The sequence below is a fragment of the Xiphophorus hellerii genome, chromosome 4 (assembly GCF_003331165.1).
Source record: "Xiphophorus hellerii strain 12219 chromosome 4, Xiphophorus_hellerii-4.1, whole genome shotgun sequence".
In the NCBI taxonomy this organism is placed as follows: Eukaryota; Metazoa; Chordata; class Actinopteri; order Cyprinodontiformes; family Poeciliidae; genus Xiphophorus; species Xiphophorus hellerii.
In genome coordinates, this window is record NC_045675.1 from 18,128,931 (window position 1) to 18,145,094 (window position 16,164).

The following is a 16,164-nucleotide window of genomic DNA, read 5'->3' on the forward strand; positions in this document are numbered from 1 at the left end:
GAAGGAAGCAGATTTTCACGAAGGCAGAGAGCAGGGAACTGCACTCCTTCAGTAACTTTGCTTCCCGCCCGCCATCCGTCCAGCAGTTGGCAGTAGCCGAGCATTCCTAAGGACTTGTATCAAGCCCCACACAGTTGATTTAATCATCCGTTTGGAAAAGCAGAGGAGAAACAAGAGAGGAAAATTGTATGCCTAATATGGACAAGTGGATTGGCGCTTGTAGAGTGCCTGTGTTCATTTGTGTCTTTCTCACTGAGAGTCTCTGTTGTTTCAAGACACATAATGGTTTGGGAAAATGCAGGGGACAGCAGATATGATCAACTGTCCCCTACAGATAAACCTGTATTTAGGAGGGAGGTAACCACATAAAAGACTCTCACATCGGGAGGCAAATTAAATTAAAAGACATCCCTGTGTTATACTATCACTGTGCACTGTCCTAGCTCTTCCTTTGACCCTGTATATAATGTCTTTTTGTTTTATACACACAGATTAGTCTCATAAAATTTAATTTACTCATTGTGGCTATGTTTCATTCTGTGGACAGAGAGGTTTACTGTGGCTCTGAAGGAGCCTGAAGAATCACGTTAATGAATCTCATTATCTCTGCAAAGAGGCAACAAATCTTAAGCAGAGAGACTGTGGTGTTTTAAAATGTAATGGTCACCACCAGACAGGCAGACGCTCTCTAAAGGCAGCGGCAATATCTGAAATCCACTCTATAAAGACTTTAATTAAAGTTAACTGAATCCTTGTCATATTTTCCAGGCCAAATTGTTAAATTGCTCCTCTTGGAGGATGCTTCATCACTTATTCGTTGTGTTGCATCCATCCATCCATCCATCTTCTTCCGCTTATCCGAGGTCGGGTCGCGGGGGTAGCAGCTTCAGAAGGGAGGCCCAGACTTCCCTCTCCCCAGCCACTTCTTCTAGCTCCTCCGGGGGAATCCCGAGGCGTTCCCAGGCCAGCCGAGAGACATAGTCCCTCCAGCGTGTCCTGGGTCTTCCCCGGGGCCTCCTCCCGGTGGGACGTGCCCGGAACACCTCACCAGGGAGGCGTCTAGGAGGCATCCTGACCAGATGCCCGAGCCACCTCAACTGGCTCCTCTCGATGTGAAGGAGCAGCGGCTCTACTCTGAGTCCCTCCCGGATGACTGAGCTTCTCACCCTATCTCTAAGGGAGAGCCCAGCCACCCTACGGAGAAAACCCATTTCGGCCGCTTGTATCCGCGATCTCGTTCTTTCGGTCATGACCCAAAGCTCATGACCATAGATGAGGGTGGGAACGTAGATCGACCGGTAAATCGAGAGCTTCGCTTTTTGGCTCAGCTCTCTCTTCACCACGACGGACCGGTACAGCGCCCGCTTGACAGCAGACGCTGCGCCAATCCGCCTGTCGATCTCCCGCTCCCTTCTTCCCCCATTCGTGAACAAGATCCCGAGATACTTAAACTCCTCCACTTGGGGCAGGACACCCCCCCTGACCCGGAGAAGGCACTCTACCCTTTTCCGGCTCAAGACCATGGCCTCGGATTTGGAGGCACTGATCCTCATCCCGGCCGCGTCACACTCGGCTGCGAACCGCTCCAGCGAGAGCTGCAGATCACGATCTGATGAAGCCAAAAGGACCACATCGTCTGCAAAAAGCAGAGATGAGATCCTAAGGCCACCAAATCGGATCCCCTCAACACCTTGGCTGCGCCTAGAAATTCTGTCCATGAAAGTGATGAACAGAATCGGTGACAAAGGGCAGCCCTGGCGGAGTCCAACTCTCACCGGAAACGAGCCCGACTTACTGCCGGCAATGCGGACCAGACTCTGACACCGGTCATACAGGGACCTGACAGCCCGTATCAAAGGGCCCGGTACCCCATACTCCCGGAGAACCCTCCACAGGGCTCCCCGAGGGACACGGTCGAACGCCTTCTCCAGGTCCACAAAACACATGTAGACTGGTTGGGCGAACTCCCATGCACCCTCCAGGACCCTGCCGAGGGTGTAGAGCTGGTCCAGCGTTCCACGACCAGGACGAAAACCACACTGCTCTTCCTGAATCCGAGGTTCGACTATCCGACGGACCCTCCTCTCCAGGACCCCTGAATAGACCTTGCCAGGGAGGCTTAAGAGTGTGACCCCTCTATAATTGGAGCACACCCTCCGGTCCCCCTTTTTGAACAGGGGGACCACCACCCCAGTCTGCCAATCCAGGGGAACTGCCCCCGATGTCCATGCGACATTGCAGAGTCGCGTCAACCAACACAACCCTACAACATCCAGAGCCTTAAGAAACTCCGGGCGGATCTCATCCACCCCCGGGGCCCTGCCACCGAGGAGCTTTTTAACCACCTCGGCGACCTCGTCCCCAGAGATTGGAGAGCCTAACCCAGAGTCCCCAGGCTCCGCTTCCTCAGTGGAAGGCATGTTGGTGGGATTGAGGAGGTCTTCGAAGTACTCTGCCCACCGGCCCACAACGTCCCGAGTAGAGGTCAGCAGCACACCATCCCCACTATAAACAGTGTTGGTGCTGCACCGCTTCCCCCCCCTGAGACGCCGGATGGTGGACCAGAATCGCCTCGAAGCCGTACGGAAGTCTTTCTCCATGGCCTCTCCAAACTCCTCCCACGCCCGGGTTTTTGCCTCAGCAACCGCCCGAGCCGCATGCCGCTTCGCCCGCCGGTACCCATCAGCTGCTTCCGGAGTCCCACAGGCCAAAAAGGCCCGATAGGACTCCTTCTTCAGCCTGACGGCATCCCTCACCGAAGGTGTCCACCAGCGGGTTCGAGGGTTGCCGCCGCGACAGGCACCGACAACCTTGCGGCCACAGCTCCGATCGGCCGCCTCGACAATGGAGGCACGGAACACGGTCCACTCAGACTCCATGTCCCCCACCTCCCCCGGGACGTGTTCGAAGTTTTGCCGGAGATGGGAGTTAAAGCTCCGTCTCACAGGGGATTCCGCCAGACGTTCCCAGCAGACCCTCACAACACGTTTGGGCCTGCCAGGTCTGACCGGCTTTCGCCCCCACCACCGGAGCCAACTCACCACCAGGTAGTGGTCAGTGGACAGCTCCGCACCTCTCTTCACCCGAGTGTCCAAGACATACGGCCGCAGATCCGATGAAACGATGACAAAGTCGATCATCGAACTGCGGCCTAGGGTGTCCTGGTGCCAAGTGCACATATGGACACCCTTATGCTTGAACATGGTGTTCGTTATGGACAATCCATGGCGAGCACAGAAGTCCAGCAACAGAACACCGCTCGAGTTCAGGTCGGGCGGGCCGTTCCTCCCAACCACGCCCCTCCAGGTCTCACTGTCATTGCCCACGTGAGCGTTGAAGTCCCCCAGCAGAACAAGGGAGTCCCCAGGAGGAGCACTCTCCAGTACCCCCTCTAAGGACTCCAAAAAGGGTGGGTAATCTGAACTGTCGTTCGGCCCGTAAGCACAAACGACAGTCAGAACCCGTCCCCCCACCCGTAGGCGGAGGGATGCTACCCTCTCGTTCACCGGGGTAAACCCCAACGTACAGGCGCCGAGATGGGGAGCAACAAGTATGCCCACTCCTGCCCGACGCCTCTCACCTTGGGCAACTCCAGAGTGGAAGTATGTCCAGCCCCTCTCAAGGAGACTGGTTCCAGAACCAGAGCCGTGCGTCGAGGTGAGACCGACTATTTCTAGCCGGAACCTCTCGACCTCACGCACTAGCTCCGGCTCCTTCCCCACCAGAGAGGTGACATTCCACGTCCCAAGAGCCAGTTTCTGCAACCGAGGATCGGACCGCCAGGGTCCCCTCCCTCTGCTGCCACCCATCCCACACTGCACCCGACCCCTTTGGCCCCTCCCACGGGTGGTGGGCCCATGGGAGGGGGGGCCCATGTTTCCTCTTCGGGCTGAGCCCGGCCGGGCTCCATGGGTAAAAGCCCGGCCACCAGACGCTCGCCATCGTGCCCCCCCTCCAGGCCTGGCTCCAGAGTGGGGCCCCGGTGACCCGCGTCCGGGCGAGGGAACACCAAGTCCAAAGTTTTCCTTCATCATTGGGGTCTTTCCCTGTGTTGCAGGGAAGGACAAATCACAGACCATGGCTCAAATAATGAAATGACAGTGTTCAAATTAACGATCGTCTTTCTTTTCTTTGAAACACAGTGATGGAACAAAATCTTCAGGTGCATCTCGCCGAATTCAAATCTCATTGGACAAGTTTATTTTTTTTCTCAGTAACTCAGTTCAACATTTGGAATTCATTGGTTAAATGAAGTCATACAGAAACAGTGATAATATATTTCCAAATAAATTAATTTTTGACATGGAAACTTTAGATTGTGGCTTACACTTTCATGATGAAGATTACTGACTTTACAGGCAATAGTCATAGTTACCCTCTGCAAAAAGTCATCCAACCGTCCTATACCCTTATTTGCCTGCTTATCCTTTCTGGGTAGCAATGGGGGCTAGTACAACACAGCAGTCATTGGGTGAGAGTCAGTGTACAGATTACCACTGTGGACAAATAAAGAGACCAATTAATGTAGCAATTATTGTTTTTGAACTGTGGGAGAAAATACACAAAGAGAACCCACACATGCACAGAGAGACTCCATGCAGAAAGACTCCAGCCTGAGATTCGAACCCAGGACCTTCTTGTTGCAATACAACATTGCTACTAACTGCACTAAGACAATAAAGGTAATTTCTGAAGAACTGGGATGCTCATAGAGTATTATTTCCAAGCATATTCATGCAAAATTGAGCGGAAGGACAAATTTGGTACAGAGAAATTGCTGCCTTGAAAGGGATTGTTCAAAGCCTATTGAAGAATTTGGTGGAAATTCACAAGATGGTGACTAAAGCTGCAATAAATGCTTCAAGACACCCGCAGAACATCGGTTACAGCTGTGGTATTCCTCGTGTTAAGCTAAGGAACCTGAGACAATCTCAAAGGTTTACCTGGGCTTGAAGAAAAACATCTGTCCAAAGTTCACTTTTCAGATTAAAGTAAATTTTATAATTGATTTAGAAAACAAGGTCCCAGAATCTGGAGGAAGAGACTCGAGGAAGAATCCAAGTTGCGGTGCTGACAACCGCAACCAAGACATCAGCCGCTGTTGGTCCGCTGTGTTTTATTAACTCCAAAGTAGATGCTGCCATCTTCCATGAGAGCACGCATTATACCGACAGGCCTTATGGAGATGCACGTTTCGTTTTCTAGCAACTTATCTTTTTGATACACTGATGTCATAAAAAACAACACTGACAGCTGAAACAAAAGTTTCAAATAAACATTTAGAAGATAAGACAGTTCTCTCCTGTCAATATTTAAGGAGGAATTGGCTATTTCTGGCATCTTTTGAAAATAATTGTTGTTCTTGACTTGTGTGTCTTAAAGGTTTTCAACTGTTTGTGTTTCATATACAACCTTATAGGTGAAACTGGACTAATGCCAGTAATTTGAACAATTGCTACATAAAACTCAACACAAAAGCTACAAATTTATAGTTGTTAGCTGCATTCACATCTCAAGCTGCTGCTAATACAGCAGTCTAAATTTGTAAAATTGTGAATTTTTTACTTCTTGTGAGATCTAGTTATTTCTTGATCGTTTTGACTCAGCTGTTTTTTATTAGAATAAAAGTCCTATAAATCCCCAGACTTGATGAATGTGTAATGTTATACTGATGGAAGGCCTGGTGAGTGTATTTATAACCTGTTTTAGGAACATCTGCAGATGTATCTGCTTACGTCTGATCCGTGTTCTCTCGTTATTTCAGCCGACTGGGAAAGGACCTCGTCTTCCAGAGGTGTACTGTGTCATCAGCCGGCTGGGTTGTTTTGACTTGTTCTCCACAGTAAGTTCAGTCTTGCATGCACACACTCCCACACACAATAGGATTCACATCCACCTTGATCAGTGTGGTGCTGCAGCTGTGTTTAACAATCTGACAGATGATGGAAATGACTGTCTGTCGTGTCTCTGCAGACTTCATTTGGTTTTCTAATTTCCCAGAACGATTGTTTCCTTCACTTCTGTCTCACAGCAGTCATTCTTTCGCTTTTCCAGCCTTATTAATTCAAAGTGAGGAAGTCCTTATTAATCAATGAACACATATGCATTACTATCAATTTGAATTCTTGGAAATTCTGCTTGTGATTCTATTTTAGGAACTTTGACAAGAATAATGTAATGGTTTAGAGCTTTCTTTTGGTTTTGGCATTCAGCTGAGATTACTGGGAGTTTTTGTAACAGATGAGAGCAGTAAATGATTTTCCCAATCAGCTTTCCAGAAAGGAGACATCTCTGATCCAAACGGTGCTCTGTGTGGAAATTTCTTTTACAGTAGCCATGGAAACAGATTTTTTTATTTTTTTTAACAAAAGAAAAAATGACTACGATTATCTGGAAAGCTATTATTGGTGAAAAACTGTATTTTTCTGTAAATGCCCTCAGTTGTCCATAAAAGTAATGGCTGTTAAAGGGTCAGTTTTGTGAAGGGATCTGTCCTCTTTCTTGCTTCTTTAAGATTCTGGATGAAGTGGAAAGACGCAGAGGAGTCTCGGCAGCACTGGTTTATCCCTTCATGAGGAGTCTGATGGAGTCGCCCTTTCCTGCACCAGGGAAGATTATCAAAGTAAAGACCTTCCTGCCCGGTGCAGGAAATGAGGTCAGTACTGTTGCCAAAGCAACACCAATTTTCATCAATGATACAAAACAAGCAGGTTCAATTCCTGTCCAGAAATATATAATCAGATAACTGCATATTCGTAATCATAAGAGGAAATATGCTAAGAAGTTAGACTTTAATGTGTGGATCTTTTCTTGGATTCAGGTCATAGAGCTGAGGCGACCCAATGACTCTAGACTGGAGCATGTTGACTTTGACAGCCTGTTCAGGTGCCTCAGCGTACGGCAGGTGTTACGCGTCTTTGCCTCGCTGCTCCTGGAACGCAGAGTTATCTTTGTGGCTGATAAACTCAGGTGAGTTTCCACTACAATGGAAAATATGGGTGCTGGGTGAAAAATTCACAGAATTTTGCAATATCTACATTCATAGGAACAATTGCTGTAATTTTCAGTAGATAATAGATTTGTTCTCCTTTCAGTTGTCCACCCTTTTCTTCTTAAATCAAAGTTTGTTCACATTATAGAATAATTTTAAAACCAAGTACTGGTAACTTTTTCAACAAAATGATTTTCATTATTTGTTTCAAAGGAATCACAATCTATCCTGGTAATAGATGAATGCTGCAGTGGGACAGTTTAATGTTTTAATTAAGCAGAGCTACAATGTTTCATGATTAGGGCCCCAATGTACCAAACAATGCTCATCTCAAGCCTTCTGTATGGGTCCTTACTGGCTGTTGGTTGTTGATGTTTGTGTTGTCACCATACCTGTTTTAATAGATTTACCTGATGCTTGGACACTCAACTGAGAGTTCTCAAATTGTCTTGTTTATCGGAACACAAAATGATTGGATGTTTTATAATAAACCCCAGATAAGAAAAAATCCCCAAATTTTTGAAAATTTTAAATTAGAAAATGTTAAATTTTACATATCATGTATCCTTTTCTATATTGATTCCAAAAACATAACCTCTCTCAAAAGCTTAATCAATGTTTTTTTTTGTATACCCATATCATATCTTACTTTCTGTGGTGAAAGATGTTATAGGAAGATAAAATCATCACCTTTCTAAGCTGTTGACATTGTAGATTGCAACAGGTGATCATTCTATGACCTGAGATGCAGCGGCAATTATATAATAATAGCATGACTTAATGCTAAGCTAAACATATACATATTCTTCTTTTACTTCAGCATAATGAATGTTTGAAGCTGAAAGTAAATCTGATGGTTCTGCTAAAATAAACTCAGTCAAGGTGTTGTGATTCCCACACCCTTCGTCCCAATTCAATGCAGTATTGACAGTGGGAGCGCATCAACAGCAATACACATACGTGATTGATATTTCACAAAATCTCTTTTGCTTTCTCTCTTTTAGACCCTTGTTATGTGCATTTTTCAATAGACTAAGATAGAAAGCATTGTGACAGGAGCTTTAACGTAACAAGATTTTTCATGTCATTCTGACCTCTCTCAACTATTTTGATTTATATTGCTGGCATCACATTCAGAACAGACACATTTCTGGCCATTAACAGGTAGTCATAGCATTTAGGTTTTTGTTTTTTCATTCAGTCCTGCTTGAGTACTTTCTTTGAATTACATTGTCAAGACATAATACAGACAATGCATTACATAATGTACATACAGCCATGTGACACTGTATACATAAAATTATCTTTATTTTTTCTCTCAAAGTTCCATTTTCAGGGCTCAATGAAACAAATAAATGACTATGAATGAAACAAAAAAAGCCTCATCCGTCTTGGGTTTTGACTTGTTGTACAGACACTGTTATACTCTCAGTTTGTCAAATGCATAAATCTGGTTGTGACGTCTGACGCAGTTCTGTGTCCGGTGTTTCAGTTAGCTCTGTTGCCAGCAGGAAAGTGGGACACCATCAGAGCAGTACATCCAGGGTGGGGTCTGATAAGATGTGAAGAGTCCCCAAGGACTCCCTGTCCCACTCTGTCCTGTTGTTACAGAAAGGAGCTGGATACTTTTAGAGCAGTGGAGACGAGGGTGGAGAATTTAACCAAGAAGTAATCTCTCCACATATCAGAACCCAGTTTAAACAAACATCAGTGGGGGCAGTGACTGTGAGGGGAAGGAATGCACTTCCTGTGTGCACGACTCTGCCCTCTGTGATCTGTGGCTCAGCTGTCGCCGTTTGACTTATGATGCCCCCGTTCACTCCCAGCGTACGAGCGACCTCTCTGTCTGTGTCCCTTGAGAAAATGAATCCTTGTTGCTCATTGCAAGAGGTGATAGGATCTAGGAGTCACTGGGAGGGAATCATGAATTTCACTCAAGATACATTATCCTGATTCATTGTTCAGAGTCAACACATTCTGCAGTGTTTTAAGATCTTTGGTGAACTTAGTTTGTGACCTTTTTGTTTAGGCCTGTCTGAAATTGACCTCAAATGTCCTAAGCTTATATTGCAAGTAAGTAATTGTATAGCTTGTTTTATTTTAGATGTAAATTCATTGATGGTTTAGAGAATATCTGTTTATCTTAAAAAATATATACAAATATCCAAAGCACTAAAGAACATAATATCTCATAATCACTACATGCTGTTGTTGAGGGAAAAAAAGTAAACCTTCTTGCAGTTCAAGGTTTTAACATGTCAGGATGTACTTAAAATGATCCGGTCTTTACCAGAAGGAAAGATATCAGCAACAACATATACAAGGCAATTTCTGCTGCTTGTTGACGTCAGAAGGACAATAAGGCTATTTTAAAAGATTGTTTCCTGGGCATCTTGCAGTCATCAAGTCAACCTTGAACTTTTGCAAATACCAAACTAACATAGAATCCAATTTGAAATCTGTAACAGAATTTTGGTTCGAATCGGGTGATAAACAGGATCATGTTCCATACACAACAGCAAATTCTTACCAGAAAGGCTGAGAAAGAAAACTCTCAATTTGTCAAAGTTTGTTCCCGTCAAAATCTAGACCTACCACTAGTGAAACGTTTCACTACCACTGAGTGAAACGTTGTAGTTGAACCTTAAGAGGGCTGTTCATAAACAAATAGGCCCAAACGTCAATAACTTGAACTGATATTGGATTTAAAAAAAAATCAGAGACCAGGATGTAGATTATAGTTTATATACTCTACAACTACTTTCAAAATACTTTATATAAATTAATACTTTAAAAGTTATAGGAAATAACAGTAATTTTTCTCATCGTTTATGGTGACCTGGGGAGATCTTGCTCTTATCTTTCTTCTTGTAAAGTTCGATTTGTCTACAACACAATAATGGAAGTGAGATAATATTTCATTTTAACCTCCTTGTAAGAACTAAGCATATCAGTAGTAAATAGACATGTGTATGTTTTTCAGTGTCTCCTTCTTTAACTTTGTTTTTTAGAGTGCATTGATGTCATAAGAGTGACATCAGCCATTGAAAAGAAGTTGAAAAGTGAGTTCATCCTGCTACTTGTCCTTTGTTATCAAGAAAAACATAGACAGGGTTTTCTGGCAGTTTTGCACAAATACACATAGTAGAGATAAAAAAAAAATATTTACACCCAACATTCGTGTTACATCTTTGTTTTTTTGTACACTGTTATATGTGCTGTGATTTCTTTGTGCTTAGATGTGCAGGGTAAAGATTTATGCACACATGCATGCTACTAATCATTTGAGACCTGTCACAGAGGCTCATTGCACTCTTAATGACATTGGTGATAACAGAGCTTCCCCCTCTGGAACTCTGTCTTATTACATATGCTTAAATTACCTCTGCTGCAGAGCTTGATGCGTGTTACTTGTAGCACATATACAAGCAAGAAACAGGAGAGGAAAGCCATGTTAGGCAATAGCTGCATTCAGTCAACTCTTGTGTTTATTCCATAAAGGTTCTGTTGCCTTCAGATGAAAGCGTGCACACACAATTTCTCTTAAAGCGTTCATCTGCCATTTGTTGCCAGTAATAACAGGTTTGAAGCCTAATCAGATAAACACATCATCAACTCTGTCACTCTGTAATTGCTCAACTTGACTGACCCCAATGTGGCTGGTGAGATTTTTCTCTCTCTTTTTGTGGCAAACTTCCTTATCTGTCCTCAGGCTGGAGCTGTGAACAGTTAGCAGCTTGTATGTGTGTGTCTGCATTGATCTCATGGCAGGAATCAGGAAGCTGCTCTGACGTGTAGCAGTGGCTTTGTATTTGTTGTATTATCTTGTTACTGGAAGTCCTGGGAGTCCTCTGCTAACATAGAAACACAGAGATGAATTAAATGAAATCTGAGAGGTTTAGGAAAGCAGTGAAAAGGGAGTACAAAAAGCTCCTGGGGTTTCTGCAGGAAAACAATCTGTAGCAGAGCTATGTTAAAAATGACAAACTAAATGTGTACTGCAGATGTCATGTCAGCTTATATATTTGTTCTAATCCATTTTAAAAAAAAACTGATGCATTTTTGTGATGGAGGATTAACTTCATGCCGGTAGATTTGTGTGTTCGGATTCGGTCATCGTCTTTTCTTCCCCTCTGTTCCTGACAAACACTTTCTCAAGCGTGCTCTGAAGAACTGTTTCAAAGCCAAAACCATGTTGAACAACTTAACCGGTTTCCCTGTGAACTTGAGTGGGACGGACACACAGTAAACATTAGAAATGTTTACGGTTTTCGAAGAGTTGAGCAAGACATTGATAAAACTCCACCAGGAGGGTGGAGTTTTATTCTGTGTGTAGAAGTTTACTTGATTTTATTTTGAAGTTTTTAGCTATTGATTTCTAACAAAGTTGATTTTCCAACTTTGTCAGAAAAATGCATTAAAAGCCTTTGGATTAAAAATCTCCAAATATCACAACCATCATTGTATAAAAATATAATTAAATAGAACAACTTAAAGTCATCCTCATTGTCATGCTGTACCAACGTCAGTGTTATTGTTGAGCATCTGATGCACTAAAGCGGGTCTATTTTAATTTTTTTTACAGTGTGACAGATTAGCAATGTTATTGTCTATAATAAAATACAAAGTTGTCTACTTGTTTGTTCCTGTGCTCTGTTTCTCTATAACCTGGTTTATTTCAGTTTGATCTGCCTTCTTTTTCCTACATGTAACAGATCCAACTTTATCACTCATCACACCCAGCCGGTGTCACTAATCGTTTCTGCTGTATATATTTATTCTTGTCAGGTCATCATCATTTTAGTTATTGTTAAGCTTGATTTTTATCTGTTTTTATTCTTATGGCAATGTATACCAGAGAATGATCTGTTACAGGCCTACAAAATATTTGGGAAATATATGCCAGCTATATTAGTGCTGTCTGAAAATTGTTGGAGTTAACCCACACAACTTGCTTTCCTTTTTATTCTCTTATTTCCCCTCGTCATCACAACGTCTTCCAAACTCCCACTGAGCTTTGGTAATGCTGGGATTAACATCTACACTGCATTGAAAAAAATACTTGCCAAGAGATTATCAAACTAATTTATAACTATAGCCCTTTCTCCACTGTCAAGTCTCACTCTAGACGGTTAATGTCTGGTTCAGTTCTAGCCAAGTTGGGTTTGTCTCCAGTGGCAGAGTGTTTCTCAGTATGGGGGAATTTGATGGGAATGCGGGTGAGCCGTGTGTGCATGCAGGAGCTGTGTTTGACACTCTGATGATGCCATTTTACATGTGTACCATTAGGTAGTCAGTTTCTCTGAAATCTCTTGGTGTATTTGTGCGTTGCTGGTTGCCCCCGTTCAATTGACTCTGTTTGTATTTTTCTACCACATTTGACAAGTATCGATTTGCTGCTCAGCATCTTGCTAACTATGGTGGTCTCAGATTGAAAATGATGGTTGGGATGTTGTTGACGTAAATTTGCAGGCCAATCGTTGAATGCAGTCTGCTGCCAATCAATCAAATCACCTGCGTACAATACCTAGCTAGGTCCGGTTTGCACCACCTGTTAGGTGGTTCCAAAAAACAGTATGTGCAAAAGAAGATGAGTCTGGCCAGGATTGACTGAAGAAGAACTGATTAAAGATACGACCAACCTAGCCATGTGTATGAGAAGTAATTATTCCCTACACATAATATCTGGTTATAAGTTCACATCACTGTGGAGGAACTAAAATAAATTTGCAGGATTATTTAAATTTAGTCATATTGGGAGGTATGAATAGTCTATTTAAGGTCATGCAAGAGCATTTCAATCAGATTTAATGCAAAACTTCAGAATCTTAAGTTTAATCTTTTTTTAAACCTTTCAGAGGTGAACTTGCAAATGAACGCCTTTCAAAATGTTTAACTTGTGCATCGTCAGTCCACAGAATACTTTCCCAGAGGTCCTGGGGATCACTGTGACAGTGGTTTGGGAAATGTTAGATTTTCTCATTATAAAGCTCTGCTTAGGATACAGTTTTTGCTCTTTCTCTTTCTCATTACTAAAATATCATAACGTTTGATTATGCAGTGCTTCAGATTATTTATTCTTATTTATCTCATCCTTTGAAACCCGATCAGAAAAAACTTATTTCACAAATGTTTAAATGATCTGGCTTATGTTCTCCTGGTGATGAACACTAGCAAGAAAGCAACTTAAACATAACAATAAGACAAGAAGACACAGCTGTAGAATTAAGATGGTGCACAAATTGCACTGTATGCATTCATTTTAAAAATAGGAACTTATATAACGGATTTATCTGACATGTTAACTGATTTCTGCAAAATACCACAACACTTAGCAGTTCCCAACCTTTCATTCTAGATAACAGGAGGTAGAAGGAGCACAATTTTTTACACTCCAACTTGATTAGAAACACATCACTTAAAGCCACAGTCACACGGTTTCTCCATCAGTCACCCTCATGGCACGCAGCTGCAGCTGGAGCAGATGGCTTAACCTACATCTGTTGTTTCATTCCAGCCAAAATGTAGCTTTATGTAGGCCCCCCTGTTCAGCGTGGGGCCTGGAGTGATCTCACCCTCTTCACCCGCAGGTGCTCTGCTTTACCAGCTGACTTTCACATCAGTCTCATTTGCTGTGAGCGATAAAATGTACAACAAGCCGACTCTGTGGCGCGCCTGCGCACTTTCCCTACAAACTTGACTGAATCCGGGCATTATTGAGGTCTGAACTGGAAGAGGAAAAATCAGCGGTCTTCCTTCGGGAGGGAATTTTTTTTGTGTCAAACGGTTTCTGCTGTCAAAATGAGAGAGTTGGTGGCTGTAGGTCCTCACAGAGAGGAAGTGAGGGAAAACTGTTCAGGGAGTCAGGGAGCAAAGAGAGAACATTATGCTAAAGGATAAAAATATATCATGTGCAGCTCTGTCTGTGTGTACTTTACCAGATGTTATTTTGAGCACAGAAAGAGGTGAAACATAGACACGTTTTTATTTTTGTTGTTTTTTGTTTTTGTAGCTTTTTGGCACAGCTGTTGTCTGACATAAATTCAGACCTCTACCTAAGACCCTCCAAGAACATTTAACTATTGGGTGACAATAACCACAGATATTCACAGTAGTATGTGATTATTCAGGCAACATTCAGTGGTGAGGTATGAAACATCTCAAACATTCTGGTGAAATCAAATATAACCTGAAGCCATATTGAAATATAACCAAGTCTAAATAACGTATGTCTCTTTTAATTTCCAGATGTGAAGAGCATTATTCAAACAATGATGGCCGCTGAGCTGATTGTTACCTTTAATCCAATCTTGGCCTGAAGTTTTAACAATCTTCATATATTTCCTCTTCTGTCATTTTAATGCAACATTGAACAAACTGAGTCAGAGTGTCAGAGGCAGCAGGTCATATTTTTGCTACACATAACACAGCCGACACAACTTATGGCTACATTACAGCCTGTAAACCTGTCATTTCTTTTCAGCAAACATCTGGATGGAAAATGGAAAAAAGCTGATCATTAAAAATGTTTTTGTCTGTTTAAAACATCACACATCAGTTCTTTACGGACTTTTTAAGTCTCACTTGTGTTGCTTAGCTAAGCTTATTGATATGTCAAAGAAATATTCACGTCACTTAATGTTTTTTTGTTCATGTCCCGTAAACCCTCCAGACTATGCCTATGAGTTAATGTAGAGCAGACTACTATAGTCAACTCTGACAAATATTTATATATGATATTAATGTGACGTGTTAACACAGTTAAAAATGTGGACAGATGTTAATCCAAGCTCTGCAAATCCGGTTTATTCTGTGATCTGCACAGTACAGACCTTCAAAACATGAGCTAGAGTGTAAGCATAGTGCATTAATCCAAGTCCCTTCTCCTTAAACACTAAAATGTTCCCTCCTCCTCCTTTGGGATTCACAGACTACTTACTTTCCTGGAGTATCTGCCGTTTCAGCCTCACTAACATTATGCCTGGCCTGACAAAACTATGACAGATAATATATCAGGATTAGCTGTCCTACTTTAACACAAAGCAGACCTGCACTGACGTCAGAATTGCTAAACTACACTTCTATTTTCCTTGCAACTGGTCACATCTAATTATTCATTCCGATTCATATTGATTCATTTGAATATAATCAGCTAACGCAACACAAGAAAAACGCAATATTTTAGAAAACATATTTTCAAAACAGCAACGAAACAGAAATACATAATTAATTTATTCAATATAAATTTCCTTTAAACAATGGCTGAATTTGAGGCTTGCATAAATCCAGAACAAAATCAAACGCACTTTAGGAGATGTCGAACTGAAAGCTGTTCAGTCGTCTCAATGAATCTTCCAATAAATAGGAAGACTGGCGAACCCTCCTGGATTCAGGCTGGGTGAGTTTTGTTGGTAATTTTGCCTTTGCTTTTGGTGGTTACTGAGGCTCAGGCCAAAAAAATATCCCAAAGATCCCTCCACCTGGACCCAATGCCTGTCCCAAAGAGCAACAGGGTTAGGTTCAACACAAGCTGTGTGGGGGTGAGTTGCTAATTCCTGCAGAATATTGTTGCATAACCTGGAAGTTTCAACTATGCGTTATATTTGAGGCAGCTATATTGGTTATTAATGTTTGTACAGTATAGGATTACTGACTTACCAAGGCAGAATTACAACTTCTTAGGATGTTTTAGATTATGTTTTCAATTCGGAACAAGTTGAAAACTAATAACTACCTACAACGGAAGAAGATCTGCTCCTCCTGGCCCTGCTGAAAGAAACTGCATCTCAGGATGTTTCTGGTTATTTACTTGGTTGTTACTGTACCTGGTCTGAAGCATGGAGCTCACTTAATTATTTTTTATAACTTTTCTCATTGTGCTTTTGCCTCTTTCTTTCCAAAGTTGAGTGGCAACCTCTGGTGGAGCAGAGTGTTTTCATTGTAAGTTCATTTTCTCCCAGGAGTTTGTGGTCGGCGGATGAGTGTAACGGATCCTTTTGGTATTGGTGGAGCACCGGGCCATGTGTAGCCTGTGGCGAAGGTTATTCTCAGATCTGTGCCCCATCGCTCCCTGTTGGAACTTGTCAAACCCCGGAGACAGGATCTGTTTGAAATTATCAAGCCCTCCCCGGGCAAATGGAAATCAGCCTGGCCAAAGCGAAGCTGTAAATGTT

General features: G+C 42.8%; 1 protein-coding gene across 2 annotated transcripts in view; it reads left to right on the plus strand.

Moving 5' to 3' along the window:
• dennd2b (DENN domain containing 2B) overlaps positions 1 to 16,164 on the plus strand; it is a 62,862-nt gene that overhangs the window by 38,606 nt on the left and 8,092 nt on the right. For both annotated transcript variants that reach the window (XM_032560721.1, XM_032560720.1), the window contains exons 12-14: positions 5,765 to 5,842; positions 6,515 to 6,655; positions 6,821 to 6,969. In XM_032560721.1, the coding sequence (XP_032416612.1) occupies positions 5,765 to 5,842; positions 6,515 to 6,655; positions 6,821 to 6,969 (368 nt within the window). The remainder of the gene's footprint in view (positions 1 to 5,764; positions 5,843 to 6,514; positions 6,656 to 6,820; positions 6,970 to 16,164) is intronic.